General features: G+C 37.5%; 1 protein-coding gene across 6 annotated transcripts in view; it reads left to right on the top strand.

Moving 5' to 3' along the window:
• Nucleotides 1-12834, top strand: part of Ppn (proteoglycan-like sulfated glycoprotein papilin) — a 504188-nt gene that overhangs the window by 343812 nt on the left and 147542 nt on the right. For all 6 annotated transcript variants that reach the window (XM_070095679.1, XM_070095654.1, XM_070095670.1 and 3 more), the window contains 2 exons: nucleotides 1159-1282; nucleotides 11163-11266. In XM_070095679.1, coding sequence (XP_069951780.1) covers nucleotides 1159-1282; nucleotides 11163-11266 — 228 coding nt within the window. The remainder of the gene's footprint in view (nucleotides 1-1158; nucleotides 1283-11162; nucleotides 11267-12834) is intronic.

The following is a 12834-nucleotide window of genomic DNA, read 5'->3' as shown; positions in this document are numbered from 1 at the left end:
ACTCCTGTAGGTGCTCTCTCATCAACTGTAGTAAATGTTTTTCTGGGGCAATAATGCCAGAACAGTGATATCTCATCAGTATTGTAGATTTGTTATGCTGTTAGATTTTCATCAGCAACAATCTTGGTAAGCACATCAATGAATTTCTCTGCTGCTTCATGATCAGCAGATGCTTTATCACCACTAATCTTTAAATATTTAATGCTGTGCCTTTTCTTAAAGTTTTGTAACCAGCCTGCTGAATATTCACAGTTAATTTGAATATTCAGTTCATCATGATAGATTTTTGCTTGTTTCACGATCAGCATTCTATTAAGAGACATATGCTCACTCCAATGCTGACGAATCAGCTCTATCAGTACACGATCAAGAACTTCATTTTTCCTTCTATGCAGTGCTTTTCTGATTTTCACTAGCCTTTGTTCATCACTTTCAGCATAGAATTTCAACAGTTTGCCCTTCTGTTTCTTTAGTTGGTAGATAATGGTTGTTCCAATGCCAAACTATTCAGTCAGATACTTCACACTTACACCACTGTCAGGTTTTTCCAACAACTTGACTTTCTGTGATACAGATAGACATAAATGCTTCCTCTTTTTCTTTTCACTATGACCCATAGGCCTTTTTGACATTTTCAACAAAATCTTCATCCCATAGAGCACAAAACATGTGGCAGTCAGTGAGTAATTGCTGCTGACAACAGAATGAGAGATCCATTTATGGTGAGTAATGTCAACACTCGAGAAACTTTCAGATTTTGGAATTTCGGATAAAGGATTTTTGTACTGTACCAGCTTACAGCCACATAGAGGAAAGTTCGCCATGACACAAAACTCTGCACATAATGAAATGTGCCTATCCATTGATATTTTGGTGAATACTAAATGGAGATCTATTTGGATGACATAGTGCTGAATGGCTAAACAGTCAATTTTAAAAAATGTAAAGAGCTAATGACATGTTTTAATATCAAAATCAGGTGCATGATAATAAAACACATATCTTTTAAAATTATTCCTTCTGGTTTTAACAGTTATTGCATTATACATTAAAGTATCATATGTGTGGGTATAATGAAAAAGTCGTGATTTTTTTCATTGTTGTCATAAAAATTTATTTTCATTTTAATATTTTCAATGGATTTTAATTTTCTTGTAGATATTTGCCAGCTTCCGCTGGTTATTGGGCCATGCAGTGGAAGTTTCCGTCAGTTCTACTATGATGGCTCTTCAGATGAATGTTATGAATTTGATTACGGAGGTTGTCAAGGAAATAAAAACAGGTACTATATATTGATACTGTAAATATGTATAAGAAAAAGTTAGCAAAGTAATCATTTATAATTAGTGTATGTTAAACAGTGAAATTAAGAAGAGTAAAGTACATAGCTCTAGTGATGTGTTTTAAGGTAGAAATGTTAGAAAAAAAAGAAAAGTTTGCAGTTATAATACAGATTTTCTTTGTATAGTAGCAATTACCATATCTATATTGTTAAATATGTATATTTACATATGTACTATTTACATGTGTTTTATTACTCTTACTATACAGCCTCTTCTCACTTAGCGACGTACTCATTTACCAATGACTCGGACTTATGATGGGCTCTCTGACCAGTAGGTATACGTAAATAATGTATATTAGAGCTGATTTCCTCAATTCTGTTTAATACAGTATGCAGTACACTACTGTGTAAACATTTAAAAATATAGCAGAAATGTTATAAATGGTGCAGAGGTGACATTAAAATAATTTCAGATATGATTGACAGTAGGTAGTGGGTTGGTAGACAGCAGCCACCCAGGGAGGTACTACCGTTCTGCCAAGTGAATGTAAAACGAAAGCCTGTAATTGTTTTACATGATGGTAGGATTGCTGGTGTCTTTTGCCTGTCTCATAAATATGCAAGATTACAGGTATGTCTTGCTATTTCTACTTACACTTAGGTCACACTAAACATACATGTACACGTTTATTTATACACACTCATCTGAGTTTTCTTTGATTTTATCTTAGTTCTTGTTCTAATTGCTTTTCCTTTTATATCCATGGGGAAGTGGAATAAGAATCTTTCTTCTGTAAGCCATGGGTGTTGTAAAAGTCAACTAAAATGCCAGGAACAGTGGGCTAGTAACCCCTTTTCCTGTAAAAATTACTAAAAAGAATAAGAAGAAGAAAATTGCCAAAGTGGGAAGTCTGAATGTGCGTGGATGTTGTGCAAATGATAAGAAAGAGATGATTGTGGATATTATGAATGAGAAGAAGGTGGATATCATGGCTTTAAGTGAAACAAAGCTGAAGGGGGTAGGTGAGTTTCATTGGAGAGGAATAAATGGGATTAGGTCAGGGGTTTCTAATAGAGTTAGAGCTAAAGAAGGAGAAGCAATAATGTTGAAGGATAAGCTATGGCAGGAAAAGAGGGACTGTAAGTATATTAATTCAAGGATTATGTGGAGTAAAATAAAGGTTGGATGTGAGAAGTGGGTTATTGTAAGTGTTTATGCACCTGTGGAAGAGAGAAGTATAGAGGAGAGAGAGAGATTTTGGGAAATGTTGAGTAATTGCATGGGGAGTTTTCAACCTTGTGTGAGAGTAATTGTGGTTGGGGATTTTAATGCTAAAGTGGGAAAAAATGTTGTGGAGGGAGTAGTAGGTAAATTTGGGGTGCCAGGGGTAAATGAAAATGGGGAGCCTTTAATTGAGCTATGTGTAGAAAGAGGTTTGGTAATAAGTAATACATATTTTATGAAAAAGAGGATAAATAAATATACAGGGTATGATGTAGCACGTAATGAAAGTAGTTTGTTAGATTATGTATTGGTAGATAAAAGGTTGATGGGTAGGCTCGGGCAACTGATATATCGGATCATTATCTAGTTGTAGCTACAGTTAGAGTAAGAGGTAGACGGGATAAGAGGAAAATGGCAACAACAAGTAACAGGGAGGTGAAAGTGTATAAACTAAGGGAGGAGGAAGTACAGGTGAAATATAAGCAACTATTGGCAGAAAAGTGGACTGGTGCAGGTATGAGTACTGGGGGGATTGACGAGGGTTGGAATAGTTTTAAAAATGCAGTATTAGAATGTGGGGCAAAAGTTTGTGGTTATAGGAGAGTGGGTGCAGGAGAAAAGAGGAGTGATTGGTGGAATGATGAAGTAACGGGTGTGATAAAAGAGAAAAATGTAGCTTATGAGAGGCATTTACAAAGTAGAAGTGTTATAAGAAGAGTAGAGTATATGGAGAGTAAAAGAAAGGTGAAGAGAGTGGTGAGAGAGTGCAAAAGGAGAGCAGATGATAAAGTGGGAGAGGTACTGTCAAGGAATTTTAATGAAAATAAGAAAAAAATTTGGAGTGAGTTAAACAAGTTAAGAAAGCCTAGGGAAAGTATGGATTTATCAGTTAAAAACAGAGAAGGGGAGTTAGTAGATGGGGAGATGGAGGTTTTGGGTAGATGGCGAGAATATTTTGAGGAACTTCTAAATGTGGACGAAGAAAGGGAGGCAGGAATTTCATGCACTGACCAGGGAGGTATATCATCTTTTAGGAGTGAAGAAGAGCCGGATGTGAGTGTGGGGGAGGTGAGTGAGGCATTACGTAGAATGAAAGGTGGTAAAGCAGCTGGAACTGATGGGATCATGACAGAAATGTTAAAAGCAGAGGGGGACATAGTGTTGGAGTGGTTGGTATTTTTGTTTAATAAATGTATGAAAGAGGGGAAGGTACCTAGGGATTGGCGGAGAGCGTGTATAGTCCCTTTATGTAAAGGGAAGGGGGACAAAAGAGATTGTAAAAATTATAAAGGAATAAGTTTATTGAGTATACCAGGAAAAGTGTACGGTAGGGTTATAATTGAAAGAATTAGAGGTAAGACAGAATGTAGAATTGCAGATGAGCAAGGAGGTTTCAGAGTGGGTAGGGGATGTGTAGATCAAGTGTTTACATTGAAGTATATATGTGAGCAGTATTTGGATAAAGGTAGGGAAGTTTTTATTGCATTTATGGATTTAGAAAAGGCATATGATAGAGTGGATAGGGGAGCAATGTGGCAGATGTTGCAAGTATATGGAATAGGTAGTAAGTTACTAAATGCTGGAAAGAGTTTTTATGAGGATAGTGAGGCTCAGGTTAGGGTGTGAAGAAGAGAAGAAGACTACTTCCCGGTAAAAGTAGGTCTTAGACAGGGATGTGTAATGCACCATGGTTGTTTAATATATTTATAGATGGGGTTGTAAAAGAAGTAAATGCTTGGGTGTTTGGGAGAGGGGTAGGATTAAATTATGGGGAATCAAATACAAAATGGGAAGTGACACAGTTACTTTTTGCTGATGATACTGTGCTTATGCTAGATTCTAAAGAAAAATTGCAAAGGTTAGTGGACAAATTTGGGAATGTGTGTAAAGGTAGAAAGTTGAAAGTGAACATAGAAAAGAGTAAGGTGATGAGAGTATCAAATGATTTAGATGAAGAAAAATTGGATATCAAATTGGGGAGGAGGAGTATGGAAGAAGTGAATGTTTTCAGATATTTGGGAGTTGACGTGTCAGCGGATGGATTTATGAAGGATGAGGTCAATCATAGAATTGATGAAGAAAAAAAGGTGAGTGGTGCATTGAGGTATATGTGGAGGCAAAAAATGTTATCTATGGAGGCAAAGAAGGGAATGTATGAAAGTATAGTAGTACCAACACTCTTATATGGGTGTGAAGCTTGGGTTGTAAATGCTGCAGCAGGGAGGCGGTTGGAGGCAGTGGAGATGTCCTGTCTAAGAGCAATGTGTGGTGTAAATATTATGCAGAAAATTCGGAGTGTGGAAATTAGGAGAAGGTGTGGAGTTAATAAAAGTATTAGTCAGAGGGCTGAAGAGGGTTTGTTGAGATGGTTTGGTCATTTAGAGAGAATGGATTAAAGTAGAATGACATGGAGAGCGTATAAATCTGTAGGGAAAGGAAGGCGGGGTAGGGGTCGTCCTCGAAAAGGTTGGAGGGAGGGGGTAAAGGAAGTGTTGTGCGCGAGGGGTTTGGACTTCCAGCAAGCGTGCATGAGCGTGTTAGATAGGAGTGAATGGAGACAGATGGTATTTGGGACCTGACGAGCTGTTGGAGTGTGAGCAGGGTAATATTTAGTGAAGGGATTCAGGGAATCCGGTTATTTTATATAACCGGGCTTAAGTCCTGGAAATGGGAAGTACAATGCCTGCACTCTAAAGGAGGGGTTTGGGATATTGGTGGTTTGGAGAGATATATTGTGTATTTTTATACGTATATACTTCTAAGCTGTTGTGTTCTGCGCACCTCTGTAAAAACAGTGATTATGTGTGAGTGAGGTGAAAGTGTTGAATGATGGTGAAAGTATTTTCTTTTTGGGGATTTTCTTTCTCTCTGGGTCACCTTGCCTCGGTGGGAGACTGCCGACTTGTTGAAAAAAAAAAAAATGATTGACACAAACCCACTACCATTATAGTATGCTCCTCACTTAATGATGAATTCGTGTACCAACAGAACGGAACTCCATTGTTAAGTGAAGAGAGGCTGTATGTAATTTTCCTTATATTTATATCAAGATGCGGATACTATTGTAATACGAGTACAAAGGTAATTCATCTTGTAATGAATGAGGGGGTAGATGAGCACTTTTATAAATGTACAGTAAATTCGCTCATGAGGGAGGATGTTCCTAGAAATCATCAGTGTGTTAAATAAAGAACATATGGGAAACTAGGGTTATGTTCCAGAGACTTGAAAATTTGCCAAACAGCTTTTTAAATATTCTACTAGGTACAGATTACTACACTTTATCTTACCTTGTACTCTAGTTGTTATTGCTTATTGACATTGAAGTGTGTGGGGAGGGATGATGTACTGTCAATATTTTCATGTGCTGTATAATTTGAGTTTAGATAAATTCACACTATACAGCAGGGCCCCACTTATACAGCGAGTGAGGTTCTAGGTTACCTCCGTAAAGTGAATCACCATTTTTTTTTTTTTACTTTTAAATATATATAAATGCCTAATAACATATTTATGCTATCATGTATTAAGTTAGCAATAGAACTAGGTATAAAAAGCATTAAAAAAATTAATTTCACATGCAGTACACACATTACTGACTTTAAAATATTTGTAGTCTTATTGTAGGATGAAGGTTGAGTAGTATTGCCTTTGACATACCGTGCTCACTGAGTTTAAAGGTGGATTAATGAAAATATCTATAATATTGTAATTTATGACATTTAAAGTACCCCCAGAGTGATTAGTATTAGTTAGGTTAGGTAAGGTTTGTCAGGAAACAGGACAAGTGTTTCCTGATGCGGGTCTTAGTCAGATGATGACCCGCCTTTGGAGCTTTGGTCATCTGACTGAGGCCTTCCACTGGCTTACCGGTCCACCCCTTTAAAAATTATGGTCATTTATAACCATGTACATTGTGGTGTAGTAATATTAGTATTAGTATTATGCTTATTGCCATTTGCAAACTTTGTTCACTGACTTTAATCATTTCTAACTTGGCATTTAAAGTTCTTACTTTAAATGCCTTTTTTATTACAACTACCCTTAGATGCCATAGTAAACAAGAGAGGTGCCGAGAATATAAACACAGAGAATGAACAGGTGTTGGGCAGTCAGACAAATGCAGTTCATATGTGTTCATTTTGCATAATGCATATGTTTGTGAAGTTTTCCCCCACATTATGTACAAGGTGTCTTCACATTGTGAAGGATTCAGGGAAACCAGTTAGCCAGACTTGAGTCCTGGAGGTGGAAAGTACAGTGCCTGCACTTTAAAGGAGGGATTTGGGATATTGGCTGTTCAACGTGACATTTGAATGTGACATCTGAACTGTCGTATCTGGGCATCTCTGAAAAGAGAGTGATTATGTATGAATGATGGTGAAAGTGTTTTTTTCTGTTTTGGGTCACCCTGCTTCAGTGGGAGACAACTGGTGTGTTAAAAAAAAAAAAACTTTAAAACACTTGAAACTTTGGAAAGTTTCTGGACATAATTGATGAAGGTGGAGCTCATGGAGGATGTAAACAGAGTGGTGTGCAGACGCCATAACCAAATCAGGGAGCCATATAAACAAATCTTTGGTTGCAATTTGAAATGTCTGTATTAGCGAACTGCCATAAAGTGGGGCCCTCCTGTACAGATTTCTAAATTTTATAAGAGGATTTTCTATACATACATTGTATAAATTTCCTTTTTTTTATTAACTTGAAATGATAAAGTACAATGGTACCTCGATATTTGAACTTAATTTGTTCCAGGAGGCTGTTCGAATAGTGAGTTGTTCGAATGTTGAATCAATTTTCCCCATAAGAAAAATGTAAATTGGATTAATTTGTTCCAGACCCCAAAAAATTACCAATTATAAAACATTTTAAGTGAAAATATTGCTTATTTAAACCTGTATGGTAATATTTGCATGCATAAAATCATACACAAAAGCTATACAAATAATAAATACATGAAATACATGAAAATTTAACTGCACTTTACCTTTACTGAGGAGTTCTGATGTAGACGTCTAAGCGGAAGGTGGAGAGATGTTTTTGTTTGGAAAGGGTGTCACCTTCCATAAAAATATCAGGTAACTGCCCATCTGGTGTTTTTTTCTCTTTCCTTTGTGCATTAGCACAAGATTTTGTTTGGATTTTTAACCCCAGAGGGTTAGCTACCCAGGATTCACTAGCATTTGATTTTTTTCTTTGCTAAAGAAGATGCTCAGTGTTGTCTGCTTTTGACGACTTTTCAAATTTTTTCTAAAGTGGTCAGCAACATTGTCATTGAGCAGGTTGATACTCCTATTCACATCAGTAATGTTAAGATGCCGTTTTTCCACCAGGCTCTCTGTGTTTGAGCCCAGTGGTAACAGTTCCATAATTTCTGCAGTGGAAATGTTGCCTTACTGTTTCCCTCCTCTGAAGAAGAAGAAATTTCCTCAATACTTCTTGCTGCTCCTTGTGCAGGTCGTGAAGTTCTTCTGTGGTGAGCTCATTCTTGTGATCCTCCACCAACTCCTCTACATCCTCATTGTCCATTTCCAAACCCATGGACTGGCCCAGAGAAACAATATCCTCTACTGCAGGGTCTGCCTCAAAGCCTTCAAAATCTCTGATTGACACACAGTCTGGCCAGAATTTTTTCCAGGCAGAGTTCATTGTCCAGAAAGAAACTTTCCCCCAGGCTTTGTCTGTTATCCTACTCCTCTTTTTAAACCTATCAAACCAGCCCTTACTTGCCTAAACTTCATCACTTTCAGCACTGTTTACCGGTGTGTCTCGCCTAAGATCATTATTTAACTGGTTTGCTTCTTCACAAATTGTTGTTTCAGAAACACTGTCGCTACCCAATTGTTTTTCAATAATCCACACCAACAAAAGTTTTTCCATTTCTTCAGTTATCTGTGACCTTTTCACAGCAAGAATTTTCACTCATTCTGCCACATCAGCCCCTTGTATTGCCTCTTTATTATTCAATATGGATGATATGGTAGATTTCACTATACCATATTGAGTGGCCAGATCCAACGCATGTGTTCCACTTTCCCACTTGGCAAGAGTTCTTTTTTTCAATTTAATGTTATTTTGCCACCTTTCTTTTAGGGTTATTTTGATCACTGCTCATTTTTTGGAGCCATGATTACTTATTTTCAATGAAAATATTTAAAAATTACCATAGAATACCAATGAAATAAAAAAATTCACGGAGCTTGTACGAACAATGCTTAATGATCGAAAGCTGATGAGATTGCATGATGCTTTGTTTTTATCAGACTTCATCCAGATGGACTGCTTTGTTTAGGTCAAATATCAGGGCAATGTCTGAATACTGCATCAAATTTTTCTCGAAAAAGCTAGGCAAATATCAAGCTATACGAATATAGGGACATACGAATATTGAGGTGTGGGATTACCAAAGCTATTATCCAGAGGGCTGAGGAGGGGTTATTGAGATGGTTTGGACATGTAGAGAGGATGGAATGAAATAGAACGACTTCAAGAGTGTATAAATCTGTAGTGAAAGGAAGGCGGGGTAGGGGTCGGCCTAGGAAAGGTTGGAAGGAGGGAGTAAAGGTGGTTTTGCGTGTGAGGGGCTTGGACTTCCAGCAACAGCAAGTGTGCATGAGCATGTTAGATAGGAGCAAATGGAGACAAATGGTTTTTAGGACTTGACTTGCTGTAGGAATGTAAGCAAGGTAACATTTATGGAGGGATTCAAGGAGACTGGCAGGCAGGACTTGATTCCTGGAGATGGGAAGTACAGTGGAACCTCTGCTTACAAATTTAATCCGTTCCATGACCTTGCTCACATCTGGATTTGCTCATTTGCAGTCTGTTTTCCTCATTTAAATTAATTGAAATGGAATTAATTCATTCCAGTGGAATTCCAGGCACGAGAAAATACTTCAATAATTTCCCTAATATCAACTCTACGGCTTATTTATCTATCATAATTCATGCAATATGACATAATTAACAATACTAATAATGTAGAAACATGATAGGTACACTAGAATGAATAAAATACATTTCATTATGTATGTGGCTATGGTGGTGACAGTGGCCATTGTTGTTGTTGGGGTTTATAGGACCACCACAGCGGCCATTCCTGCTCCTGTCAACATGTGTAGAGAACCTAGGATAACCCAATAAAGTCAGACAGAGTGACTTATAAGTGCTACACTCTTAATGCTACACTCTTAATGCTACACTTAATTACTACACTCTTAATGCTACACATTGTCACTGCTGCTTCATGTTGTCTGCCACTGCTGCTTCATGTTGTCTGTCACTGCTTCTTCATGTTGTCTGCATTTGCTGCTTCATGTTGTCTGCCACTACTACCTCATGATGTCTGCCACTACTGCTTCATGATGTCTGCCACTGCTGCTTCATGTTGTCTGCCACTGCTGTTTCATGTTGTCTGCCACTGCTGCTTCATGTTGTCTGCATTTGCTGCTTCATGTTGTCTGCCACTGCCACCTCATGATGCCTGCCCCCACTTTTGCTAGTGTGTTGAAGAGCTTTCCAATATATGAAGGTTGAGGGGCAGTGCCAGTCGGACATTTATTGGGCGGCGACGTCATTTGTTTACTCTTGAACATCACCAAAGAATCGAACATTTCTGCTACTTCGAGCTCAATTTCAAAGTACTTTTCATTGGGGAAACCAATCAAAATAATGTCTATTTCTGTAGTATATCTTCCATTCTATCAATTGAAACAAAAAAAAAGGGGAATACAGCCATAAAAACCATACAAAAATATACCGCTAGGGGGAGGCTAATGGCTGAGAAGTGAACTCCGCTATTTATGGTCCGATTTCTTTCATTTTTGGTGTATGCTAAGAAGCATCTTTCCATACCATGGGTGGGGTTTGAACCCGCAGTCAGAGAGTCTCAAAATTCCAGACCATCACGTTAGCCACTGGCCAGCTAGCTTCAATAAGATTCATCCAACTAGGTATATTTCTACACCATAGGAAAGTTAGCATAGGCACCACTGTGACCACAAATGGAAGTTTTTACAGACGAATCTCCTGCTAGCATGGCCGTGACGAACTCTAGCTCAAGTCCCCTCAAAGCCGCTCTCTGACCGCTGGTTCAAACCCCACCCATGGTATGGTTTGTTTACAATTGTGTCATTACGATTTCATGAGTCGAGTCAAGCATCTTTCCATCATACATTGCCCAAGTTCCAATAAGATAGTCCAAAAAACTACTGAGATCCAGTTCTCTAGATCAAGAGCAAGAGCCACTCACCAGCATCAAGGAACCTCCCTTGAGGCCTGCTCGCATCTAGAAATTTCGCACATGTCTGGAAGCAAAAAATTGACTGAGCAACTGCTCGTATCTGGAAAAACTCACACATGGATGCACTCGTAAGTAGAGGTTCCTCTGTACTGTGCTGGCACTCTGAAGGAGGGGTGTTAATGTTGCAGTTTTATAACTGTAGTGTAAGCATGCCTCTGGCAAGACAGTGATGAAGTGAATGATGATGAATGTTTTTCTTTTTTGGGCCACCCTGCCTTGGTGGGAAATGGCTGATGTGTTAAAAAATAATGAATATTGAGGTTCTACTGTACTTATACAGTCATTTCATTCATTAATTAATTTTCTAGAGTACTTTATGTATTACATCCATATATTGTTGTTTTCAGATTTGATTCCAAACATCTCTGCCAGCAAAGGTGCAAAAGAATTGCTGCAGTCTTAAGCACAACACCTCACACTTACCCTGAGATAGATGATACAGAAGTGGAAGGTGAGGTATCATTTTATCCACTGCTTCATCTATGTTAATTTTACATTGAATGTTAAAGTTAATTTGCGGTCAGGATGTGTAAGAATATTTGATATACTAAAACTTAGTAAAATCATGAATAACTGTATTGTAATTTTATTTAGCAAGCATTATATACGAATCCAAAGCAATATGTGTAATAGCAAAAGATTAACAAAGATTAAAAGTGTAGCTATTATTACTTAGAAATTACCTATATAGTCACTATTAACCCTTTCAGGGTTTCGGACGTACGTATTAGTACGGCTTAGGCACCAGGGTTTTTGACGTACTAGTACGCCTAAATTCTAGCGCCCTCACATCTAGTGAGAGAAAGCTAGTAGGCCTACATATGAAAGAATGGGTCTATGTGGTTAGTGTGCACAGTATAAAAAAAATCCTGCAGCACACAGTGCGTAATGAGAAAAAAAAACTTTGACCTTGTTTTTGGATTAAAACAGCGACTTTGCACTGTATTTTCGTATGGTATTTATTGTTGTATTCTAGTTTTCTTGGTCTCATTTTATAGAATGGAAGACATGTTACAAAAATTGAGATGATTTTGACTAGTTTTACAATGAAAAGTACCTTAAAATTGAGCTCAAAGTAGCAGAAATATTCGATTGTTACCAAAGTTCAAAAGTAAACAAATCATGCTTAGCGTCCAATACACATCAAATGGTGAATCTGATATTCTTTCACAAGTGCGCCGATATTATTTATACCATTTCTACACTAATGCAGTAGTCTGCATAACAGTAAATCTTCTATTTTTTGTGAGAATAAAAATTCAAAGTGGAAAGCAAAAGAAATGTAAGAGGGGCATGGGGATGTGACTAATGAACAGAGGAAATGTTATTTTAGTGCCAGGAATGTCTTTCTTGTTTATTCTGGACCCTATTTGGAAATTGGCATCTTTTGAAATTTGTGTGAAATTGGCGAAATTGCTAAATTCTGACCACTGTACTGGATAATTGAAATCGGTAAATGGGTGGTTTCTTGTACTCATTCGATAGAAAAAAATAGAGTTCTAGTGAAATAGTTACGATTTTTGTCGACTAGTACACTGGAATTGGCTGAAAATAGGGCTCAAATTGGGCAAAATTCCCGCTGTGTAAACATCGTCAAGACTGCTAACTTTGCGAGAGCATAATTCCGTAAGTTTTCCATCAAATTTCATACTTTTGGTGTCATTATGATCGGGAAAAGATTCTCTATCTTTTCATAAGAAAAAATTTTTTTTTTTCTTTTTGAAATTTGGGCGACCCTGAGAACAAGTCTGGGAGAGGGCCTGAGGACCCTGAAAGGGTTAAGGTACAATAGAAACTTTTGTAATCTTTATAATAAGCAGAAATTTCCAGTAAATAGCAAGGGCTTCAGAAAATTGATTTTTATCTTGTTTTGGCATTTTATATGTATTAGGCATCATCAGCTTTCAGTATTCATAATTTTAAGTTAAATTGTGCTGTGCCTGATACCAAGTGATTACAGCTGTCCTTAATGAAGGATGTAGTTCTTAGCTGCTTTTCACAGTGTCCTTATAGACATTT

Source organism: Cherax quadricarinatus, chromosome 4 (assembly GCF_038502225.1).
Source record: "Cherax quadricarinatus isolate ZL_2023a chromosome 4, ASM3850222v1, whole genome shotgun sequence".
Classification (NCBI taxonomy): Eukaryota; Metazoa; Arthropoda; class Malacostraca; order Decapoda; family Parastacidae; genus Cherax; species Cherax quadricarinatus.
This window is presented reverse-complemented; position numbering and strand designations above follow the sequence as displayed.